Raw genomic sequence first — 25,261 nt, forward strand, 5'->3', positions numbered from 1 at the left:
TGTTACAGACTGAACTTTGCCTTTTTGCTGCTTCACCCTATCAGTAATTAGCATCATCCCTAGAAACTACTAAAGATTTTAGTCTCCCAACCTCCCTTCCTTTTCATTTAGACATAGATCTCTTCATCTGCTTGTAGGCAGAACTTATGTCTATTCAAGATCCACACAGACCTGCCAATATGCTTCAGCTTTTGAAAAGAGCATCATCCCAGGCTGGGCTTTGGGTTAACCTCTGAGAAATAAGTCTGAATTATTTTGTAAAATATCACCCAAAGCAAGAAGAACAAGGGGTGTAATGTACACGATCTGGGGTGGAAAGCTAGTGTCATCATTTTGGTGATTGTGAGTTTGCACGCAGGCTTCTTATCCGAGCCCTTCCTGTGAAATCACAAGGCTCTCCAGCCTAAGCAGCATAACCAGATTTGAGGACATTTTGTATTTATCTGGATCAGGTCCTGAGCAAAAAAGGTCTTATATACATGTATAAACTCATGGAGATCATTCTTTTGAAGACAGAAAACACACGGTGCTGTACAAATGTGAAGTTTTATTGTGATTTTGAGTGTTTCTAGAAATAAATAAAAGCAAACAAATCTCTCTGATTCGTTGTGGAAATGGAAAGGAGCAGAATGTTAATGATTGGATACAAAAAACGTACACTGAAAGCTTAAAAGCCAAAAAGAGGTGTATGTAAATATGTTTAATGAGTACAGTTGTTGATAGCAAACACTGACTGTATATGACATATCATGTACTTATAGAATACATCTATATACACATTTATATAAGACTGAAAAGGCACTAGAGTTTCCCAAGTAAAACACGAGTAAATTAACAGTATAAATCCAAATACTGAGGTTGGGGAATCTGGTTAGGGAGTTGTGCTGCAAGGGAAACTTTGAAAAAAATCTCATGGTAAGTTAGAAACCAGGTTCCCACTGAAAGCCAGGGAATTCAAAAGTCCAGCTCCCATTTGTATCTTCAAAATCTCTCTTAATATACTGATCAGATGCCAAATAATGTATGTGGTATGAGATTAATGAGTCTATAAAGGGATGTACAGTACTGCAACAAACTACATAACATTAAGCTTCTTATGAAGCTGAAGAGCTTACTATAAAATCTGGCACTCCTGTTCGTGCTATTCTTAAATTGTAGAAATAAATGGGTTCTTAAAACACTGAGAATCTAAATACATTCCTGTGCAAGTAGTGCCCAAGATATCTTGGAGTTATTGGTTGTGGAGGGTGCCATCAGAATAAGAAATAAGGTAGGGTGGGCAAAGCTGGTGGCCAACCTTTCATCTGCTTTTGCCAGAGTGACCTTTCCACTTTCATTTGATTGAAATGTTTATGGTCTAAAAAAAAAGGTATGTTTTTAATCTATTGAAAAAACTAACAGGAGAATAATGTGATATGAAGGGAACTTGATAAAATGAAGCTATGAAAGTTTATGTATGTGAAAAAAGCAATTCTGTAGAAATGAGTAGTAAAATCTTATGAGTGGGTGTCTTCTAATGATTTTTAGCTTTTGTGATTTTACTGCCTTACCTGTGGAGTGTGGGCTATAAGTGCAAGATGAGTGTAGGTAGTTTTTCGGGTCATGATTTTAGCAGTTGTAAGAAACGCTGAGTATGTTTGCATGACATTTATTTACATCGAAAGTGAAAACAACAACCGGCAGTGTTGAAACAACTGCAGTGTCTGTGTCATGTGCCTGATGGCAGTGGCAGAACAGGCAGGCCAGGGCAAATGTCATGTAAGAAGATTCACTCTCCTTTTGAAGTCACAATTGCTTTGGTCTGATGCTCAGAGCAGCTTCACCTGTAAAAGGCAACAGCATCTGCTGTGCAGGGAATAATTCTGCAATTGTGTGCAAACTGCATCTGCAGTTGAGCTGCTGTCTTATCATGGAAGCTCTTTCTTACTTAATTCCAGAGTTTTTGGCATAGTATCTCTAGCAACTCAAATATAAAGTCCTTACTACTGCTTTGTCAGCTGTTGAGCACCTTTCTATTATGCTTTTACTGAGAACAGATGAACTTGGCTTTTCCCACAAGCAAGTACAATTACTGGTAGCTTTACAGGCTGCAGCAGGTTCTCAGGCTGTACAGACTGAGACTGTAATGCTCACACTGCCTCAGAGGAGAGAGGCTTTTCCTGGAGTAGTTTGGAAGGGTTTTTGTAGACACATGATTGTCTTCACTGGATCATTTTGTAGAGAAATCTGTTTCCTCTCCCAGGAAACTCAAGAGCAAAACTTCCAGTGACTCAAATAAGCACATCCAAGGACTGCTCCTGTGTTTCCCAAAGGATTTGGTTAGCATTGCAGAGGTCTGGCTTTTGTTCATTCCTTATTAAATGTGCATTGCAAGTCATATTTTAAAAAGTTAGTCAAAACAGTCTGGAAATATTTCCTTGTTTTAAATACAATCAAGACAAAGCACAAATCTGAAAGTATTCCTGCTTGGACCTGTCAGTACAGTACTGCTAATGCGGAATGCATTAAGCTGTGGATATTTTGTGTTTGTAATTACCATTTCTGACCTCATCCTGCAAAAATGCAAGTATTTGCATTTCTTGTATTTATTGGTATTGAACGTGGTAAGTCTGCTGAGTTGAGAGATGTATGCATGTGCTCAGGTACTCAGAGAATTAGGATTTCAGGAGCACAAAATGGAGGATGCACCATATATAAGCAACTGGCAATTATAGTCACTTGTTAAAATAGTTTACAGTGGCCTGCGAGGCACAAGAAGGAACATAGCACAACTTCAAATAAGTATAAAATTTTAGATTGTGTATCCTATATTTTGCTGACATGTGAAACTTGCACAATTATTTATGCCACAGATGAGCTGCCTCTAATAAAAAAAAATTAAATCTTGAAAAAAGCCAATCTTCCTTCCAATTAAAACAATTCTCTATTTTCTTTCTGTTAGCCTATGAGACTGTACTTTCATTTAATGTCACAATGCTCTGTGACTACAGAAGTTATGAATACCTATGAAAAAATGGACCAGTATATCAAATTAAATAGAATGTATGCACCAGGGAATATTATCCTGGAGTACTTGTCGATGGCATGGGTGTCGATCCGCATGCTGACGTATCTCTGGTTTTTCCTCCTGCCTGAGCCCCTCTCAGACCCCAGTGCCAGCTGCACCATCATTCGGTCCTGTTTGTCTCCGTTCTCAGACATGTAGTGTCCCAGCTCATTCACGTCTCCGTCGTTGTAGCTGCCGTCCATCATCATGGCCCGAGGCTGAGGTAGGCTGCATGCACAGGCAGGCTGTGGGCAAAAACAGGTGCAGGGTGGGTTTGAGTTGTGTCCTGAGATACACACACCCCTTTCCTCCTTACAAAAGCAGAGGAGGGGAAAGGCTGGGAAAATTCAAGCAGCTGGAACTCAAAAGGGAGAACGAGAGGGTGGAGCTGAACAGCAAGCAGCTTTCTCTGTCTCTATTTTCATGTCTGCAAGACACAGGCACAGTCAGGGAGCGAGCAGGGTTGTCTGTGGAAAAGCTCATTTGGCTTATGCAGAGGTTTTCAGGGTGTAAATAAAGGTTGGACCTGTACTTGGAAGCTGAGAAAATCAGAGAAGAGGACAGAGGGAAACCACAAAAAGGAATGTATGAGGCTTGTCCCATTTGAAGAGAAGATTTTAGGCTTAAATTTAGGTGGTTAAAATTCAATGTAATGTGGGCAAAAGGGGGAAATTGTGACCACTGTGTAAATTTAGACTGGGCGTGGAGAAAGGTGGGGGATATCTGCCATGTTGTCTGAAACCCAAAACACAGTATCCAACTAATTCTATTCACAGGTTTGGATCTTTGGTATAAAAAAAGGTAAAATCTTTATCTAAAGGTAAAATCCCCAAACCTATCCCATCTATACAGGCAGTGGAGGACTATATGTAGAGGGAGTTTGTGTCCTTAGACTCCAAAGAAAGAACAGAGAACTTGGGTGTAGGTTGGTTTTGGCAAATATTTATAACCTGGAATGACTTGCTGCTGGTGTTTTTACTGCATTCTCCCCCCAACAGTTGAGAGCAGCACACTGTAGTTCAAAACTTTTGAATATTTCCAGACTTTTGCCACACCTTTACCCAGGGACATGAAGCTGTTTGGAGATAAAAAAACTCACCTTGTCCCGCAGTTTCCTCTCCTTCCTCTCTTGCACCGTCGTCAGGTAATTCACAGCTGCATATTCCAACACCGAGAGGAAGACAAACACAAAACTGACCCACAGGTAAATGTCCACTGCTTTGATGTAGGAAACACGAGGCATGGAAGCATTCACCCCAGTGATGATTGTGGACATGGTCAGCACAGTGGTTATCCCTGGGAAAACACCAGCAGAGAGACCATTTTCAAACCAGGCTCTTCATCACAAATACAGCTGTTGTTACAATTTCCTGACATCTGAATTTACTTTGCAGAATTGTTTTTCTCATTTGGGCGATAGATTTCACTGCCTGAGGACAGTCCAGGCAGCCCTAATCTCTGACAGGGGTTTTCTTATCTTTTTGGTGAGCACAGCTCTAACTCTGGTCTCAGGGTTATTCTAGCCTGGTTGCTCACCACACCAACAGCCTCCCACCCCATGTCCAGGCAGCAGCACTTTGACCCCATGCTGGCTTCACTCCATTCCAGGCTCAGGACAGTCCCTGAAGGGGTACAAGTGCATAGATTTGAACTCAATGATCCTTATGGGTCCCTTCCAACTCGAGTTGTTCTACGACTTAAAAGTCTGAGTATCTCAGCTCCTAGTTCAGCTCTTCCAGAGCATGGACACAAGCAAAGCTGCTGCTTCCACCAGTTTCCCCTGTGTTTTCTACATGCTGAACTTCTCCTGGGAAGTCCTGCTTCACAGGAAGTCACAGAAGTCACCAGCTGACTCCCACGCTTGGTCTGTGCCCTCACTGGAGCAAAAGTAAAGAATAATGGGGCTCCACATGGCAATGCTGCCCCAAGTTACCCCATAGACAAGCACAATGGGCCCATCAGCAAGGACAGGAGCCCTGTAGTTCAGTGTTATCCTGACTCTAAAGAGGCTCTCTGTGGCCCTCTTACTTCAGGGGCTAATTATGTCACATTAGTGATCACTTTGGAAGTTGAAATTATGTATACAAGCACAAATGACTGATTCTACAGGAGTATCTAGGAGCTACAAAGCTGCTAAGGTAGTGCCTGTATCTTCTGAAAGGCCATGTCTGAAACCCTTAAACTCCTTTTACTTTCTTAAGGCAATGGGTGCTGTTTCTAAATTCAGACGTGGACAATTGCCCCATTTCCATATCTGTTATGCCTCTTTTTATCCTCTCCATTGAGGAATATGATTTTAAGAATAAATAAAATCTTGAGGTGTGTCGCCTAAAACAAGAGGAAGCAAGCTTGAGCTGAGAATCTGCAAAAACACAAACAGCACTTTACTAAGGGTGAAGCATCCACTTAGAAGAAGATTTCTGTCTATATCACAGTTCTGCTTCCATGATGACTCCTCTGACATACAGCTTCATCTGTCTGAAAGATGCTGCAAAAGGGGAAGCTGAATCCCTCACATTGTAGTGCAAACTCATTTAACACATTAAATGGCACAGCTCAGCTGGTTACCTCCACCCTCCCTCCTCTAGCAAAACTCAATAAACTGAAATTTTGTCAGGGCTGCTGATACTGATTTTTACCTTCTCACTCACTGAAGTCTCTGAAGGATACTGAGAACCTTGGCTCTATATGTGCCCTGTCTCTGTTTACAGCAATAAAAGCAGAGTGGGATCTTTGCTTTCTGATTTGTACCATGTGCCTCTCGGGCTTGTGTGAACAGGGAAATTCCCTTGACACTTCAGGGCAGATGGAGAGTTTGCACCAAGGGCAGTTCCCTGCACTTGGGAGGACACATGCCCTATCCCCGGGAGAAATGTGTGACATAACCGATTTCTATGCCACAAGGCAACATGGAGGCAGTGCATATAGCACAGGGGATTTCATTTTGGTGGTCAAGGCTGTGGTTGCAGCAATTGTCTCTTAGGTCTGCTAACTCCAAGATTGTTTTTACCTAGCGGTACTCTGGCAGGAACTGCTCGTCGATCGATCCAGAAGGACACCCAGGACAACATGACCATGAGGGTGGCAGGGAAGTAGGTTTGGAGCAAGAAGAAGAAGATGTGTCGGCGTAAAGTGAAGTTTATATAGAGGCGATTGTACCACCCTGTATGACAGAGAGAATGAAAATATCAAACTACTTTCAGACAAGGTGATGTTGCATCAGGAGAAAAGTGTCTCGTTTTCTTTTAGAAAAACACGGTTAATGACTGCAGATCATGGCAATTTACAGAAAAGACTCCTAGCTGAACCAACCAGCACAGTCAAAGCATCTCTCAGGACAATATATTCAAGAGAATATAGCCTATGCAATTGGAGAGTTTAATTAATGTTAAGGCTTGGTGTAATCTTGAATAAGGATTGTCTTTCCAGACCACAACTGTCAAGATGGAAGTCTGTGGCAGGGACAGCCACCTTGGCATAGAAGAGTGACAGGTCTGATGTGCCACAGAGAGAACTCCTAGTGGACAATCTTGACTAAGGTCAAGAAAGACAGTTTGCACCCCTTCTTCCCCCAGTCTGCTCTGGCTGGCACTTCAGTACCCACCTGTGCTGCTGTAAAAGGCAAGCTTTGTGGTGGTGTGAAACTCCTGAATCAGGAACTGAGACAGTGATATCCTCTCATCTGTTTTTAGGGAATCGTTCCCATTCTTCCAGTAGAGCATAAGGTCATCTTCAGTGTAGGCATCTAGGAGAGCAGAGCAAACCTCAGTATTGTGCACTGAGACAATTGTTATCACCCCCACATCCCAGGGTGTGCCCACACAGCCCTCCCAGCTACCTGAGAGCTCCTGGATGAAAGGATCAAATACCCAAAATGCCACCCATCTGGGTGGTGAGTATGGTTGTGGCAAGAAGTGGACTAGCTCATTGTCACAGCCCTCAGGCCTGATGCCTGGTACGTTTTGTAAACCCTTCTGTTTCTCACAGTCATGATGTGTGTGTCAGGTAAGGCACCGCATCAGAACTTGAAAAACTATCCCTTATAAACCTCCTAAAATCAGAAACAAAACAAAGGAGACTTAGAGAAAAGAGCCTGCTTGGGGTAATGGAGCGAACAGTCTATCAGTGGTCTGAGGCATGCAGGAGGGAAAATTCTTGGGCAAACTTTCTGCCTATGATGCAGACATGAACATTAAAGGTCTTGGTTTTTTAATGTGGAAATATGTTAATGTTAATCCTTTCAGATGGGTTTAGTAGCAGCTCTTAACAGACAGGGAGAAAAACTCACATGTAAATGTATTAAAACCAAATTAAGATTGTAATTTCTTATTGCAAGCTTAAGAAGAAGAAGAAAATAACTTGTAAAAAGCCAAAAGTTTAAAATGTTGTTGTATGAAATCCAGGCAATTCATATGTGCATTATACTTGGGACAAAGAGTATAAGCTGGGTTTATCTCAAATAGGAGTAAGAAAAGTAAGAGGAAGGTGATTAATGTCTCTGCCCTGCTGTTGTTTCTGTACCACGGATGAGCAGACGGTGCACACGAAGGGTGTAGGGCCATTTATCTCTGTGTTTGAGGGCACCTGGATAAACGGGTGCTGTTGGAGACTGCTGGCCTGCCAGCAAGTGGCCCAGGTCCTCATGGGGTGGGGTGGCAGCTTGGCTGGCACTCAGGGATACTGGCAAGACAGTGCTTACAGCCAGTTTTTAAAAACACTGTGTTGCTGCAAACACCATCTAGTTCCAGTGAAAAATACGGCCAAGGAATTTTCTTAGTGTTGAAGTCTGCTGACTTTGGTTAAAGCTTCCACGAATGTAGCAGCAGTTTAATTGTTGATATAATTGATTATTGGTATAATTAGATGCAGTTTGGGTGCCCATTGGGTGCCCTTGGCTCTCCAGCATCTCCACTTTACTTACAGCTTTCAATCTCCAGGGAACATGTCTGTGTGTCCAGGGGAAAGCGACTAAAATCCATGTTGCACATTGCTGTTACTGTAACTCTAGGAATAACAAAAATCACTTCATTAAAAACTTGTCCTCTTATATGACTGAAAAACAATAAAACTGTGAGTTGGTCTTTTATTAAGCAACTACGGTCAGTACCAGTCAACTGAAAATAAATCCCTTCCATTCAGCTAAAGCCATTTCACTTTAGTTAAAGCCATTTCTTCCTCTCAGCAAACTAGTGTTAGAAAACATGACTAGAAAGTTAGGCCACTACAAATTGCTACTAGATGACAAAAATTTTGGAGAAGAAAATGGAATAATATTGGAGACGACACTTTTCCCCCTGACACTCAACAAATATATCTCTGCAGACATCTGTCCTTTCAACAGATGATTTTTATGATAAAATAATTTCCATTTATCAAAGCCATCCTAGTGCCATGAGGGATCCAGGTAATTTTCTCCTCACATCGTGAATTTCCAGCTGCTCAGTGAGAACCCAGTGTTCACACATGGGTATCAGCCACCAGAGGGCATAGGCAGTGCCTCGAGTTAAGGCTGGTACGCAACAGTGACCACCGAATGCTCTGCCCCATCAATCAAAAGCTCTGGTCTTGCTATAGTCTGATTATCTCATTTTTAATAGCATAATTTTGTGTTTGAACTGGAAACATCCATAAATCTTGACTCGACTGTCTTGAACTCTAGGGAAGTAAATGAAAAGGATAATTTGTAACGGGGAAAGAATTAATGAGTTACAGAAGGGCTAATGGTAGACAGATGTCTGTCACATAATGATAAGAACACAATGCATTCCCTTATGTTAGTAGTCCTGCACACGTGGGTTCCATCTGATGTTGCTTTCCTGTCTGGATTTAGACTTTGAGTGAAATTGCTTGGCTCAGATTCGTTGTTTAGGTGCCTGTGAGGTCCACGCTGGTATCCAAGAAAAGAGAAAACAAAGTCTGGCAAAGAACCTTAAAAAGGCAGGCACCAAGGAAAAAATATAATCTATAGGCAAAGGCATTCAACAAAGGTAGACAGGCAGTAATGAATGACCTGTTGGCTCTTAAGGAGAGACCAGCCTTTGTATTTCCCTATCATTCATAAGGCACTGCAGCCTGCAGTTACTGCTGAATAAAATACTGACACTACCAATTTGTTATTGAAGACATCCATGACCATTTTGTACAGGGAATTGTTTGAGCACAAGATAGTACATGGCAGGATCTGAGTAGTTTGGTGTTCTTCTGTTCCCATCTTCTTTAGATAATCATAAACACCTGCAACACAGATGCTTGATATCAGGCAGCTAAATGAAAGAGTATATAGACATGCATGCTATAGCTGAATGTTATGTCATATTATTGTCCTTTTTTATTGTATTGACGACCTGAGCAAACTTTGCAAAGGCCTAAGGAACAACCTGAACCTTCTCTAAGGTTGAGTGAAGAAAAAGCTTTGATAATGAGAAGGTAGACACTGTTCAGGCTGTGAATCCAGTGAACAGTAAGATAAAAATATCAGAGAACAAAAGAATTCTTGTCAAACTGATGCCCCCTAGGGAATCAAGAATTTCTTAGCTTGACTTACTTTCCTAGAATCATAAAACACCATGGCAGGCTGAGAAGTTGATCTCCTCAATTCATGGCAGGCTCAGCTCTACCTCTGCCACTACTATAATTCCCTAAAGACCTCCACAGCTTTCCCAAGCAGTATATTCTGCAACTTTATCACTAGTTAAATCTATGAAGCTTGCTGAAACTGACCTTCTATCAGTCAGATTTTCCTTCTTTTTGTCCTTCAGAATATATTATCTATCATCCGATGCTTTCTTTATCTATCAGGTATTTTGTTATTTCGTTGTTGTGGAGGTGATGTCAACATTCTTGCATCAGAATACTGTACAGCAATTTCCTCTCTAATAGGTTTTTATGGGTCATTTGGCCGTACTTGTTTTCTAACTGGATGGAGCTGCAGCCAAGAAAAACAGAAGCGCAGAATTTAGTTTTTTTGGGAGATAGACATATCATGCTGGATTTGTCTGGGATAATTTTTTTCACAGTATCTAGTGTGGGGATATGTTCTGGATTTTTGTTGAAAACACTGTTGATAATACAGGGATGTTTTTGTTATAGCTGAGCAGGGTTTTTTCTGTTTCTCAACCCACACCACCAGTGAGGAGGCTGGGGGTGCAAAAGGATTTGGGAGGGGACACAGCCAGGACAGCTGACAGCAAGTGACGAAAAGGACATTCCACACCATATGGCGTCATGCTCAGTATATAAAGTGGGGGAAAGAAGAAGGAAGGGCTGGAAGTGTGTGGTGATGGCCTTTGTCTTCCCCAGTCACCGTTACGTGTGACAGAACCCTGCTTCCCTAGGGATGGCTGAGCACCTGCCTGTCCTGGAAGTGGTGAATGAACTCCTTGTTTTGCTTTCCCTTTGTGTGGGGTTTTTGCCTTGCCTATTAAGGTGCCTTTCTCTCAACCCAGAAAGTTTTTCAGTTCGACCATTTCAATTGCCTTCTCTATCTCACCGGGAGGGAGTGAGCCAGCAGCTACAGGGAGCTTAGTTGCCAGCTGGTGTTAAATCACGAAACAGATGCTCCTCACATAGCACCTCCAAGTACGAAAGTGTTACTTATTAAAAAGAAAAAAAAACCTGGTTGAATAATGTTCAGACTTACATCAGCTGATTAACCAGCTGGAAAATAAGGGAGCAAGCCTGACCTAGGATCACCCCTCAAACTAGAGGACAAAACAACGTTTCCAAAAAATATCCCCTTCAAGGGGCTTTCAGGTATTTCACATAAAAAGTGAGAAAAAAGCAGGAAGATCCCAAGTCAAGTGTTTGGGTTGCTCTAGCCATACATGCAAGTTACCAGGAACTATATACACTTTCTCTGAAGCTTGTCACTTCACGTGCTGGAGGATGTTCCTTCTGTTTTGTTGCATATCATAAAGCTAAAATTGTGCTCGGTATAATTTATATTCTTCTTATTTGCATATAAGGATAGAAATTGCAGGTTTTGCTAGTCACAGAGGCTTGTTATATAATGAAGTGGATAACTACAGCTGCTCTGGACTTCTCTTGGTTACCAGACATTGCCCTTTTACTTAGATTGTGCCCTGCCTCTTCATTGGAACCCCCTGGTCCCTGTTGAGCTGCCCCAAGAAACTGCCACATTTGACTGCAGCTTCCAAACAGGAACAGGGGCTAACCATGCATACAAGGCAAAGGGACAATGGTCGAATCAGCAACATTGGCACAGAAATTAGCACAGAAGGCCTCCTGCAGTAGGCACTTAAATGAACTCGGACAGGGACTCAGATGTCTGTGAGTAGTCAGCACATTCATTTTTTTTTATGCTTTTTTTTGTACGAAGTCATGCAAAAACACAATACAGGAATCAATTAAACCACTTTCTCACTCCACTAATGGCTTGCATTGACCAAATGCAGCTTTACCTGAGGCTGTAAAGTACCTTCCCATCTGGCTGGACCCGCAGCATGACATTGTCTGTGGTGGTGTCGTGGATGAAGGAACGCTTGGAGTGAACAAAGAACATGTCAGGAACCCAGATCTTCTTCACCAGTCTGCCGTCAAAGGTCATGCTTTGGTTGTTGGTGCTGGGGAAGGACAGTCTCTCATCTTTCCAGTAGTGCCTCAGATAAAGCGTCATGGTGAAGTCCTGCAACAAAGAGGCTTGTGTCACAACTTATACCTTATCAGCATAGTAGTGATTGCATCTCTCTGGGACAAACAGTGAACTGGAAAGCACCGTTCTTGAAGGCACATCCACTCCCCAACTGCAAGGGACATGACCGACTGCAGCTTGTTTATTCCTCAGGTCAGACAGACTTATGGGGTTCAGAAATCAGAGGCCATCCAGGTGGCAAATCCACCTCTGAATTGCAAACGTTGCATTTTAGTGTCTGTGAGCCACTCCAGGGGCAAAAATAAAGATATGTCAAGGCAGCAGTGGGTGTGGAGTGCTGCTGATCGCCTAATCCCCCAACCATGAGATACTGTGTTTCTGGAACAGGGAAAAAGCATTTGCTGCCTGCACTGCCATCTCTGCTGCTCCAGCAACTCGCTCACCACAGGCAGCTGGAAGAATGTGTTGCAGTGGGACCTCTTCCTCCAGCCTTGACTCTAAAGTCTTTTTGACTTGATATTTGACCAAAATGTTTTGGGTTCTTCTTGCTCTTTCTCCCCACGTATTGTACTCTTAGATCTGAGGCATGCTCCTTGTCTTTGAGCTCTATTGTATTTGGAGTCAGACCCCAGAGATATGTACACTTGGGTTTGCCTTTTCCCTTGTTTCAAAGGAAGCTGTCACATAGCTGAAGATAAGATCACACAGTTGTTTATAAATATGGTCTTGATCTCTTTGAATGTAGTGTAATATGTTGCCCATAAAGTGGGGGAAGTGTCTAAGTCTGAGCAGTCTGCCCTAGTGTCTGGAGTAAAGGAGGTCAGATGGATTTGGGGTGGAGTTTTTTGACGTTTGATTTTTTTTTTTTTTCCCACAGCACTTTCCAAACATTTTCAACTATGGGGAGTTCTGCTGTCTTTTTTTCAATAGAAGTGATCTTTTTCTTGCAGCCTATGCTATTATTATTACACTAGAGGCCAATATAAATCTTGGAAATGCTTTACATTACATCCAGCTGAAGGTCCTAAAGCCACTGATCATGTAATTTCTTCTTTTTCATTGGATTCATTCTCTAGCATTTGGCAACAACTTTTCCCTGTTCAATTTAAAGATGTTTGCTCTGGGAAAGACTTAAGTTTAAAGACTTTTGATCTGGGAAACCTTTTACCTTGTCTCCTGTGTGTTAATGTGTCCTTTAAAAAACAATAAATTGATAGATATTTGTTCTTTAGTGAGAAGCTAATGCCTCACTTTTTTGCATAAATTTGTAATTATGGTTGCTGTGGAAAAATCTGGTATTGTCAGCCTTCATTAGGAATGATTTATTAATACTAGTTTTAGGCTATTAAACTAGGAACCACAATATTTTATAACACATCATCTGAAAATCCCTTAAGCAACAACCGTATATCTCCCTTCTTCTTTTGATCCAGTTCTCAGCAGCATTATTAACTCTTCCTGTTATGTTTGCAAATGAATTTCCAAAGCTGAGTGACACTCTGTTTTTTCCTTCTTGTCGTCTTTCATTCAGATAATACAGCTGCCCCACACAACATGCAAAAGCTCTGTAATTTCAAGATCATTAGCCTATAATAATATATAGGCTATCTATAATAATAGATATTTATATAATTTGAAATTAGTTAGGAAAAAAAATCTGATTCGTGACATCCTAATGAAGTTTTACAACATCCTCTATTATTTTATCACTTTCTTGTAGTCAGAAAGTAACAGAAAAAAAAGAAAAATTGATGTAACTAACTTCTCATGCTTCAACTCAGTGCAGAATAGATAACTGTCCCTGATGTCTCTTCATTTAAAAAGCAAGCAATGATCTTGCAAAGTACCATGGCTTTTTTTTCTATACAGCTGCACGAGTGGAAAAGAATTGATTCTGACAATATAAAGTCTTCTCCATCATTATTTTGCAAACAGCCAAAATTGATCCTGAATGCGGTTTTTTAAACCCAAGGCCATACAGTTTTCCTGAGTGTTGCAGTATGATGTTAGAGGAGGAGCAGGGGCAGTATTCAAAAGTCATGAGAACTAATATAAAATCATAATGTTTGTTTTAGAAAAAAAAAGAAAAGGTTTGTGGTTTGGGTTGTTTTTTTTTTTTTCTTTTGTTTCGTTAGGTTTTTTTTACCTCAAATTTCTCAACACTAAGTTCTTTCCCTTTCATTTCAAGTCCCTAAGCTTTTCAGGCACTCTCTGGCCACCCTCACAAGCTTTCTCCTCAACCAGGTGGGCTAGACCCATCCCAGAGGAGGTGAAAGCTCAAAATCCCCGTGGCTATCTGTCGGGGTGCCAAGAGCACCAGAGACTGGGGGCGTCAACTGGAGGGGTCCTCAGCGCTAGGGAGAATGCTCACCCCTGATGTGTTGTAATCCTGCTGTACCCAGCAAGTGATGGGATGATATTCCAGCCCACTCAAAAGCTGAAACAGCTGCAGTGAGAGGAGCCTGGTCTGCAACCAGTGTGGCTGCTGAATAGCAACCGTGCTGCTACATGGACATGTTCCTGGCTTAGACATGGAAGATCAGGTGCAGGCTCTTTAACCCTCTGTCTGTTAATTAGGAACACAGAGAATCTGGGGCTTTCTGAGAAACCTTCAGAGCTATTTGGTACGTCTGTTGAAAGATCAAAACATTTTGAAAAGTATTCTGTATGGGGGAGTGATTTTTTTTTCTCTGTCAAAGCAAAAGCTGAGCTACTGAGAGACTCTGGGGATCATAGAATGGTTTGGATTGGAAAAGTGACCTAAAGATCACCTAGTTCCAACTCCCCAGCCATAGACAGAGACATGTTCCACTAGATCAGGTTGCTCGAAGCCCCATCCAGCCTGGCCTTGAACACTTCCAGGGATGGGGCATCCACAACTTCCCTGGGCAACCTGTTCCAGTGCCTCACTACCCTCTGAGTAAATTTCTTCCTTATATCTGCTCAAAACCTACCCTTTTTCTGTTTAAAGCCATTTCCACTCGTCCTTGGGAGCTCTCTGGTCTCTGACCACCTCAGAACATGGCCAAAGTGAGACTATATCTACAGTATATAAAAGTGCCTTAAAGCTAACACATTAATTTGTCTCTTCAGAGCTTTTAACTGTGTTATTATTTTTTAAGAAATTATAAAAACCCAAATCCTTTGAGACAGTCTTAGCAGTGTTGTATCATTTTGTCCTAGAGAAAAAAAAAAGAGTCAGATTTCTTCCTTCTGCTTCAAGGGACAGGAAATGACAGCACGAGGTCAGTAGAAGTCATTGTCAGCAGATTCAGATCGAGCCTGAATCTGCCTCCTGGAGGCTGTGGAGCGTTTGTCCTTGGAGGTATTCAAATCCCACGGAGACAAACCCAGGTAACCTGCTGTAGCTGGCCCTGCTCTCAGCACAGGTTTGGTCTCCAGAGGTCCCATCTGTGACTCTTACCATGTCCACCTCAGAAATGCTGTCCAGACTTTCAACTTGGACATCCACTCCAACCGGAATTGCAGGGCCTGAGGGGACAAAAATTCAAAGTTGACAAAGTACACACCTAGTGAGACAAAGTAATCCCCTGGCTTTAGTATCTCAGAGATAGAAATAGATGCTTGGTATGAAATACAAACAACAGTAATTGAATTGAAATTAAAAACCATTTGAATTAATAAAAAAAGCCCCTAATAACAATTAAAGTCAGTAATGAGACTGACCTATTAATGACTTTTTCTTTTTATTGTGTCATCCTACATGTATCCCTTTAAAATTTAAGAGCAATTTTAATTGCTTTTAGCTCTAGTGCTTGGGTCCAGAACTGGCGAGACAGATGCCTGGTGGAGCATTTATTCTGAGGGAAAGCAGTGGCAGCACGACTAAGGAAATGTGTGACAGTTACTCCAATTTTTTCCCTCACTTCTGCCCCCCTTGTAGGCTAATACATCCATGAAAGTTACTCTGTGTATTTGACTCAGTGCCCAGCTGTGGAAAAGACAGGGTGACAGGAGGGGATGCATTGCAGGACACAGGCTTTGACTAGTTCCTCCTATACCTCTGGCAATTACAGTAGAGGAGAGCTGTCAAGACAAATAATGCGCACATTAGCAAACTGCTATGAAACTGAAACATTTTTAAATTAATTGAACATGCTGGCATTTGGTATATTGAGCATTTAGCAATAAAATCTTCTTTCATCAGAGTATATAATGGTATCCTGGATTTGAATGACCATCTGTCAGCCAGAAAGGGTAGATAAATTACAACATTCTCTAATCTGATGGGCTGAAAGAAAACGTGTTCTCCTTCATCCATTTCCCTGAAAGCTTAGGTTGGTCTCGCACATAGCCACAAAACTGTAAGCAAGCACTAGCACAGGGCAGTCAAAATGTTTTCTTTTGGGTTATAAATGAAATGGCCAGTCAATAGGTGTGGTACGTCATTTGATTATGCACACACATCGTGCATTTCCGCATCATCCAGAGATAAACATGAGGTGTATTTGCAGATTTTTGTCAGAGGAAAGTGTCAGTCCTGAATACCACTGAATACCAGGAATATTATATTGCCTGTAATCATATTTCCATGCCTTTGACTATGCTTTTTGCTCATCCAGAAGGCTGTTTCTCTGCACCCTATCCCCCTGAGCATATCATGAATTCACAACCCAAAATAACAGAAATTAGAGGCAGAAAAGTCTCTGCTCGCCAATCTGCTTCTTAACCTCAGTACATGTTACAGTACAAAGAAGTGACAGTGTAAACAGGAACAGTGACAAATGTGCATGTTTCATACCTCCAAAACCTGGTCTCATGCTGAAGTCATGGTCATCTATTCGCAGCAGCTGCTCTGACTTCGTCAGGGGAGATTTGGTGATGTCAGGGCTTCGTTTTAAAATTGGGCTACCAGGAGGAGAGAAGCACAGCTATGAGCCCTGAGCAGATCCTGTGAGAGGTATGCGCTCGTTTCACTCCGTTACCCCTTAGAACATTTAGAATATTTACTCCTTAGACCACGACCTTGCAGTGGTTGGCAATGTGTCATTAAACAGTGATTCCTGCACTCAGCATATAGCTTAGGCACCTGTGTGAATTCCGGCACTGAGAAAACATTCATTTGGTGACTTTTTGTCTATAAAATTATCTCTGCTTACAGCACTTTGGAGACAGTCATTGAAAAGTGTGGGCTGGAGGAACAGTATGTATGGATAAGTGGGGAAATAGAAATGGTGGGGAAGCATTGCTGACATGTGATGGAGTGTGAGGCTAGGAATTAGGGAAACAATATATCAAATAAGCTACTGGCTGTTGCCCAGGAACAAAATGGAGACAGTCTGGGAACCAGGCCAGGAGGCAGGCCATCCCGTAACTTGGGATAAAATGATTAGCTCCTGCCCCAGATTTCTATCAAGGATAAAAAGGAGTATTAAAGACCTGGGAGGTTTCTGAGCATTTAAGAGCCTAGGAGGGTCATTTCAGAAGCTTTTGGAGTTGCACCAAATGCTGGACAGAGGATGCCCTGTTCCCCCTCCACATCCAAGGTGCAAACTGCTTTTCAGCGCTCCAGTGCTTTGGCTGGGATGATGGTTGCAGCAGCTCCTTGGTTGCTCCCTTGTGTAGGCAAAGCCTTTGCTGGCCTCAGAGCCAGCTGCACACCAGCTGCTCGGGTGGCAGGAGGGCTCAAAAACAGGAGGAAAGGTTTTGCTGGTTCTTGATTTTAGAAAAGATGGCACACTCAGAGAGACACTTGTCTGAATATACACGAGACAAGTAAGGAACAGATTAAAGGAAAGTGGGTTATCAGAGAAACTTGATGGGGACTGTATTCCTGAGATAAAGCTTCTCCTAAATGAGACTGTTTAGCCATGCTGTAGCTCATGGGCAGTTGTACCACAAGAAGCCAATACAACAATCTAACAGAGGCCAGCAGTGTTATCAGTAACTCCTCTCTCAAACCCAGAGCTTTATCTATGAAACATCTTAGAAAGATTCTCAGTCTCAGTTCCATAATTTCTAGGAGAGGTGCATTGTTGAGGACCAGGAATTGGAGTGGGAACGATTCCGGAAATGGAAAAATATGTACAGCGATTGAATGGACTTCACACATTGTGTGTTTCCCCCGAATTTGTATCTTCTGGGCATGTCCCGGCCTGCTCACCTCCCTGCACCTCTGTCTTCTCTGCCGACTGGCTGGAGAAGCTGCGGCAGGAGACAGCCCCCATTCGCCCTTTCCTCCCCTGGTCCCTCCTGCGCTCCCCCCCCCCCTTTTGCCCACAGCTCAATCCTGGTTTGTCCCCCCGTCTGTCTGTCTCCTGCTCCACCCTATGTTCTGGCCCTTTCCCTCCGGATAAAAACCCCGTGTGCACGCTGGATTAAAGATTCTACCTGCACCCCACCTTTGTGTCTGGGATCCGTGCCGTGTCGCGGCCCCATTCCCCTCCCCCGCTCGGACCGCGGCAGTGCATTGTCTACCTCCACCAGTGAGTTCTAGTCATGAATCATCCCTCAGGCATTTTAAAATGTGGACTCTTAAATTAAATCTTTAGATTTAATTCAGCCTCTGAAAGACTTGTGAGTGTACATGGGGAAAGGTTTATGCCTTTCTGAGACAGGGAAACAAAGTTAGCAGGCCACTGACGAAGCCAACGTTTGTGAGCAGGTTTGACCGTGCTCAGAAAGGTGCTTTCTCCCTGGCAGTGGCAGTGGGAAGGACAAGTGGAGAGCCTGTGGAATGGGCTCAGCTCTGCAGAACGGATTCTTGGAGGCCAAGTGCCCACTCACACAGCATGGGCAGCACAAACTGCATATCAGTGCCACTTGAAGCCCAAAGGGATGTGGCAAATGGCCATAGCATCACACCTCACCTACATAAGAGTGTCAGGCAACAGGACTTTCTCTGGGGCCTGCTGGATCCTACTAATGGCATGACTCCTACCTGAAGACAACTGGCATGTTCAAGTGGTGCCCCCTTCCCCTGCCACAGCCTCAGCCCAGCCATGGGGATGTGGCTGGTAGGGCTGGGTTAGCAGCAGCAACCCAAGGTTTTGCTTACCTGCCTTGCTTGTGCGCCTCGCCGTGGGCTTCCCGTCTCTGCCGCTGTGGCCGGCTGCACACAAACAACAGGAAAAGGGAAAGCTGAGACAGGTGGACATGGACAGGCAGGTGACGATGTCAGGAGGGAAGCACCAGATCCCTGCAGCATTACCTTCTGTGACAGGCATGAAATGGTGCTTACCTTTTTTTTTTAACCTTTTCACCAAAGGCCAGTGCCAGACTGGGCATGGCAGAAGGTGGGGAATATGGGCATGTGGGGGGCTCGCAGCTGGGACAGGGCAAAAGGAGTGGACTGATGATTTTTGTAAGGTGGGATGCCCCTGCTTTTGACTGCTTGCAAAAAGACCCAGGCAGGAACACCTGCCATCTCCCCAGCCTTGGCTGGCATCGTCAGGGGCTTCAGGGAGAGGCCGTGATGCCCAGAGGCCTCTGCTAGACGGAGTACAGCCATTACAACTACACACCAGAGGCAGCCAGGTGTGTTCATGAGAAGAAAATCTTTCCAAAGTATTCCACAGGGAAAAAAAGAGTAAAAAACTGTGAAAATATTTGTTTCTGATTTCACACTGTCTTCCAGCTGGCTGTCAAGAAAGGTTCTCTCAGGTCTTTGGCCAATATTTTATTTAATCATTAAAGGTAAGAATATGCTTTTGGCAATGTAAGTGTTTTTGGCTAGCTTGAGGAAAAGTAACATTTCAAATATTTAATGCTTCTAACTCATCTTTAATTAAAAATGAAAAAAATTAGCTTCTCTCTGCAATAAACACTAACTGTAATCAACTCTACTAATGTGGCTTTTTGCCCATTAACATACATCTCAAATGCCTTTGTAGAGATTTACAGCAGCAAAACTCCTTTTGCAGTAATGGATGTCACCACATGAGCACCATCATCCCTTTGGTGAGCAGTGGAGGAACCCCAGGCCTTGCGGGACAGTTCCTCCCTGGGCTGGAAATATCTGAAAGCCAATAGTATCAGAGGGTGGTTCATCCTTCTGCTCCCACAGACAAGCAGACAGCCAGGCTAGGGGTGGGCATGCAGGGCTGTACCACTGACTTACCCTGAAGTAAAGCATTGGCTGTGGGATTGTCTTTTCCAGAATCTGCTCTGTGACTCCCAGAGGAAGGCTGGGAATAAGCCCACAGGCAGACCACTGTCTGGGAGAGCCTTGGACCGTGCAGCACCATTTTCATTACAAAGAGTAACTTCTTTGGCACTGCTTGGACCTGGGCAACACACAGAAAACCACTTGCAAATGCAAAATGTACTTTCTGGAGTCTTCTGCCTTGGGCTGCTGCTGCTGTGTCTCACTACTGCCTGTATCTCATCTGCTGGCTATCAGGAAGTAATTTCTCATGTTTTGGGCATAAGCAGATTCTGGCAACAAGCTGACCGATTTACATGACTTTAAAGTGCCCTAGTAAACTCTTGGCTGTTCAGGAGTAATTCTGCTATTCAAACAAGAATAAAGCAGGCCATGTTCTTGCAATTTCTAATTTTCATTTCCTTTGTAGAGCTTATCTAATGCTTTATGATGGCCCTGGCCCTATCTTGCCTGTTGAGGGAGACTTCAAGGCATGACCATCAAGGATTCGTGGCCAAATCCTTCCTGTCCTCAGCACTCAGCAACCCTGGGTGGTTCCTTTTATTTCCTTCAGGTGTTTCTCACCACCTCTAAACTGAATTTTATTTCCTTGTCAAAAACAAGCATAAAATGTCCACTGTACTCCAACCACTGCAGAGTACTGTTTTCATTTGAGCTTTGGTTCAGGTACTTCACTTCTTTTCACCAGTCCCATTCCACTTGCCACAGCTCTGGGGTTACGAGCCTCTCCCACTTTCCTGCCTCCTCCTGTGGCAGCAAAACATTTTTACATATTACCCAGTTACTGCGATTTGAAGTCCCATTTCTTTCTACTCAATGAATAGCTTTTCTGGTTTGGTTCCTAAGGAGTTCTCTGCTGACTAAGTGATCAATGACAGCTCCATCATGGGCCCCCATTACTCTGCCCATTTGGGCCATGAGTCAATGGAAAGCTGCTCTGGCTTCCCCTCACATGTCTGCTATCTCTGGGTGTTTGTGGTAGACACTGGCACTTGGGAGATTCAGCCCAGACATCACTCACAGATTGCTCAGCACAGCCCTTTGCCACTGTGGCCATGCACTGTGACAGTGTTGCTCCTGCCTTTGCTGGGGTGACAGGCTGTCTTTAAAACTAAACAGTAAGTCCTGAGGTAAAATATACTGCATAATGAACAACTTTTTTTTTTTTTTTCCAAAGTCAATATTTATCTCCTAACTATTACAGTGCCAAAAGGCATTTCATGTCTCATGATGATCACAGAGACACTTTGTGAAAAAGCAGCAACTGGAACAGGGTGACATTTATTCACAGTGCTCCCTGAGCATTGCTAGAGTAGCTCTCAGGCTGCCGTTGGCTGCTGGGGTGATACAAGCTCTTCAAAGTCATTGTACTCCCCCAGATCTACCCACTGCTTCAAGGGATCTTGAGATGCCTCTGCCTCAAAAGCTAAGTCTTGCTGGGGCTGGGAGGCAATGAGGCAACTGAAGCTTAGGATAGCTAGGAAAAAAAACCCAGCAGATCCAGATTTTGATCACTATTGCTATAGACACAAGGCAAAAAGCAGTTGTTATTATTTGCATTTTAAAGCACGAGATTTCCTGTGGCTCTTATAGTGACTCCAACACAGCAAAAAGGGTAGCAAGATTAGGGATAACAGTGTCTGATTTTCAGAAGAAACAGTCCAACCATGACATCTGAAGGTCCCAGCAGGCATTTCCAAATGCCCAGCTTCACAGTATTTGTGCCAGAGGAGCATCATGTCCACACTTGCAGTGTGTGCCAGAAACCCCATAGTATTCTTCAACTTTGAAATAAGAGCTTTTGGAAGCAACCAAAACAAATGTGAGACAAGTCATTTCCCATTGTAGCATTTTAATTTGTAATTACTTATGCAGCACACATTTCCCACCTATAAATCTTACTCTTTTCTCTATGGGAGGCAATATACCTGTAGTAGACAGTGACCTATTTTACACTCTTAATAGAATAATCTAACTAGGATTTGAGAATATTTCTTCCTTGAGTTAAATCAAGATACAGTTTCAGTTCAGGAGAAAGCAAACCCAGTGAATTTTCCTTGCGAGTAAAGTTGCTGAAGTAATGCAGCCAGATTTACTCAGTCTTTCCTGGGTCCAAGGGCTGACATCCTTGAGGAGCAGTGCTGGTGGGTTTGGCAGACTGGAATAACACTAATGTTGTTATTATTATCAGATTTCATTAAAATCTGGGACAGCCTGCTCTCTCCCCCTCTTCTGGTGTTCTTAGGTCTGCATGAAGGATAGCAGATAAGATTCTGTCTCAGGAAATATTGCTGAGATGCGGCTATTGCGTAATCTTTGTCTCTTTATTTACTTGTGTCATTAGCAATATTTTGGCAGGGGGCTGTAGCTACAATTCCCCTGAGTGGAGGTGCCTGCCACCACAGAAAGCCTGGCAGCCAGGTGCTGGGGCTGAAACTCCCAGGGAGCCCATTTCCTTTCTGCTTATCTCAAGCTTGGGAGATGCCACCACCCCTTCTCTGGTGCAGAGACTGTGGAATCCCCATCATCACCCTCTGAGACCACCACATGCTTAATTTTGTCAGTTATGAGCTCTGTAGCTCACTCTGTGCTGAGGTGCAGCTGATCCACGGTCTCTCCTACCACTGACACAAAGCAACAGGGGGTGTGGAGCTTGCTGAGCTAGTTTTCAGCAGGATTTTTAACTGGAAAGTAATGAAAGTGATGAAAACTCCCTCCTCCCTTTCAGCTGTGCCATGGGGCTCGGCTCTGGGCTCCCCATCTCTGGGTGGACAGGGGTGGACAGCTTGTGAGCTTGTGTGGTGCCTCCTGTCCTGCACCTGCTGTGCTTCACAGCCCACATGCCATGCTGAGTAAGGGAATGCCAGGAGCAGTGTTCTCCTTGGGTTTCCCATCAAATTATATCTGGGCAAGGCAGGAGAGGGCAGTGGAGGCAGCACAAGTCCATGCAGGGGACAAAGTCTTGGCGGGGAGGAGCTGGCATTGGCGAAGGCGTATTGGTACTAATAAAGAGCTGTGAGAAGTTTAAATGTCTTATTAAATACCTATACCTACATATTTGACTAGGTTTTGTTTCTCCCTCTGTTTTATGATCGATTATTGGCTTGGGTTCACACCACATCAGCATCATGTTAAAGGCAGAAACCAGGCAGGGGATGCCTTGACTTCACGAATTAATTGGGAAGACCTTCTCTGCAATCAGGAGATGCTGATAGACAGGTGGTGCAGCAGGTCCAGGTGAAGACTGAGAAGCAGTCCAGAGCCCAGAGAAGTGCTTTGCAGGAGGAGGAGAAGTGAGATAACTAAATGGAAAGAAAAACCACCCAGCATCTGAGGGAGGAAAGAGCAAACTTGCCATGGGAAGCTGCTTTTACCCAGTGACATGCACTGCATCAGACATGATCCACTGTGTTACACATTATTTCCCAGGGATGATGTAAGATAGAAACCCACTAATTTGTACTCAAATTGAGAGACTTACAAAGTTGTGAGCTGTATCACAAAATTTATTTTATTTTGGCATTTGTCAAGCCCTTGTTTGTTTGTAACTATGTTGGGTCATATTGTCCTAATGATCAGTAGGTTTAAAGATGGTGAAGAAAGATGACTTATTGCTGTTACAGGTTGTTAAAATTATGAAAAGGAATTGGAAAATAACACTATTTTTGATGTTTACGTCACAAAGTCTGAGAAGCAATGGGATTTAGAGCTCTTCTACCATATTTTTGAGTGATACAGAAAATTCAGTGAGAACTCCATTTAAATCCATTATTACTTGAATATAAGTCAGTCCTAGAATGCAAAATGTGCAGAGGCAGGAGACATATATACACCCTTTAAATTTTGCACTTCTTTTGTTTGTCTGGACATAAACACTGGAAAAAGAAAAACATTAAACAAGCCTCCACATATTGATTATTCACAGAAATGTCATGCCACCTGAGGTGTCTTGGCACAGTATGTGATGTTGCAAAAATGGAAGTGTCCCTCTATGGAAGGAATTACATCCAGTGGGTGGGTGTTTGTGGGGGTTTTGTATTATATATGTTGAAAGGAAGGGTTGGAGGAAGCAGAAGGAGAATGACTGAGGTCGATCCTGCCAGCTGAGGAGGAGGCAGGCGTGGTGCCAGGGCTCAGTTAGGCGAGAAAGGGAAATGGACGAAGGGAAGGGGAGAAAAAATGGGGCAATGCAGAATGTGCTGAAAGGTTTCATGTCTACCCTAGTCTTTGAAGAAAAGTTGACTTGTAAACAGATATCAGCACAGTGCAGATCGGGGAAGGAAGTTGGAGTTTTGACATTTGGAAATAAATTGTGACAAACTCCAGTGATCCATTTGTCTGCCCCTCCCCTAGGGAATAATGAGATTATAAAGATCACTCAATGTGAATCTTTGCAATAATTGACGTCAATCCAGTCTAACGTCCTGTCTGACAGTGTAACTGGCTGCCTTAGTGTAAGCAGGATGAAAAGTAGATTCGAGTGAGGTTTTTAATATTTCACTACTAAACAGGGGAAATATGGTCGAGATGAAACTGTGACTATGAACATGGTTGAAAGACCATGGTTAAAGTAACTGCCATTAGTTTGCTGTTGAGAGACATTAAATAACAGCTCACAGATCTGCTAGTCAACACTTTCAATAATAATGCAAATAACAGAACTATAAAATTTGTGCACAATGGCATGCTTGAAAGAGAAACAGGCATTTGGGGATATAGGAGTCCAAAATTCAAAGCAGCCTCAGCATGTTGGGCAAAAGGTCTGATGTTGATAAGATGAATTTCAGTAAAAAAGAATACAAAGAACTGTGTGGAATACTGAGAAATAATTGTACAAATTATGAATGGGGAGCAACTAGCTAAAAAAATACATATTTGTAACAATCCAATTCTGCTGTTGAGGCAAGGTTAAGAAATATATTGACACAGGACCAGAGAGAGAATTAAAGTAAATGGACTGAACAGTAATAAGTCACCAGGCTTTTACCCAGAAGGAAGCCAAGTAAGAAACTATTGAACCAGCATTTAAATTGTCCTTGGTGTCACAGGTGAGGAAGGTGATAGCTTTCCACTTCCTTGGAACTCTGAGAAGATACACTGGACAAATTAGCTACAAAGATAGTAAAAAACACCAGTACTGAACACCAGATAAATATGGTTTATATTGAATAAGAGCAAAAGACAGTTTGCCTTTTCTTTAAAGGATGTTATGCACTATAGAATCATGGAATCATTAAGACTGGAAAAGACCTTTAAAGTCAAGTCTGACTGCCAACCCAGCACCAACAACATGTTCACCAATAAACCATGTCCTCAAATGCCGTATCCACATTTTTTGAACACTTCCAGGGATGCTGACTCCACCACTTCCCTGGGCAGACTGTTCCCATGATTTATAACCCTTTCTGTGGGATTTTTTTTCCCCTAGTATCTAATCTAAACCTCTCCTGGCACAACTTGAGGCCATTTCCTCTTATCC

General features: G+C 43.0%; 1 protein-coding gene across 1 annotated transcript in view; it reads right to left on the bottom strand.

Moving 5' to 3' along the window:
* Positions 1-527: 527 nt before the first annotated feature.
* The window catches only part of GABRR1 (gamma-aminobutyric acid type A receptor rho1 subunit), a 31,497-nt gene continuing 6,763 nt past the window's right edge, over positions 528-25,261 (bottom strand). Inside the window, exons 2-10 of the mRNA XM_027644798.1 lie at positions 18,676-18,729; positions 16,420-16,526; positions 15,082-15,149; positions 11,467-11,690; positions 7,968-8,050; positions 6,651-6,791; positions 6,057-6,209; positions 4,146-4,342; positions 528-3,291 (exon numbers count right to left, since the gene is read on the bottom strand). Coding sequence (XP_027500599.1) covers positions 3,004-3,291; positions 4,146-4,342; positions 6,057-6,209; positions 6,651-6,791; positions 7,968-8,050; positions 11,467-11,690; positions 15,082-15,149; positions 16,420-16,526; positions 18,676-18,729 — 1,315 coding nt within the window. The 3' untranslated portion in view covers positions 528-3,003. The remainder of the gene's footprint in view (positions 3,292-4,145; positions 4,343-6,056; positions 6,210-6,650; positions 6,792-7,967; positions 8,051-11,466; positions 11,691-15,081; positions 15,150-16,419; positions 16,527-18,675; positions 18,730-25,261) is intronic.

This window comes from Corapipo altera, unplaced genomic scaffold (assembly GCF_003945725.1).
Source record: "Corapipo altera isolate COAL_440 unplaced genomic scaffold, ASM394572v1 2, whole genome shotgun sequence".
Taxonomy (NCBI): Eukaryota; Metazoa; Chordata; class Aves; order Passeriformes; family Pipridae; genus Corapipo; species Corapipo altera.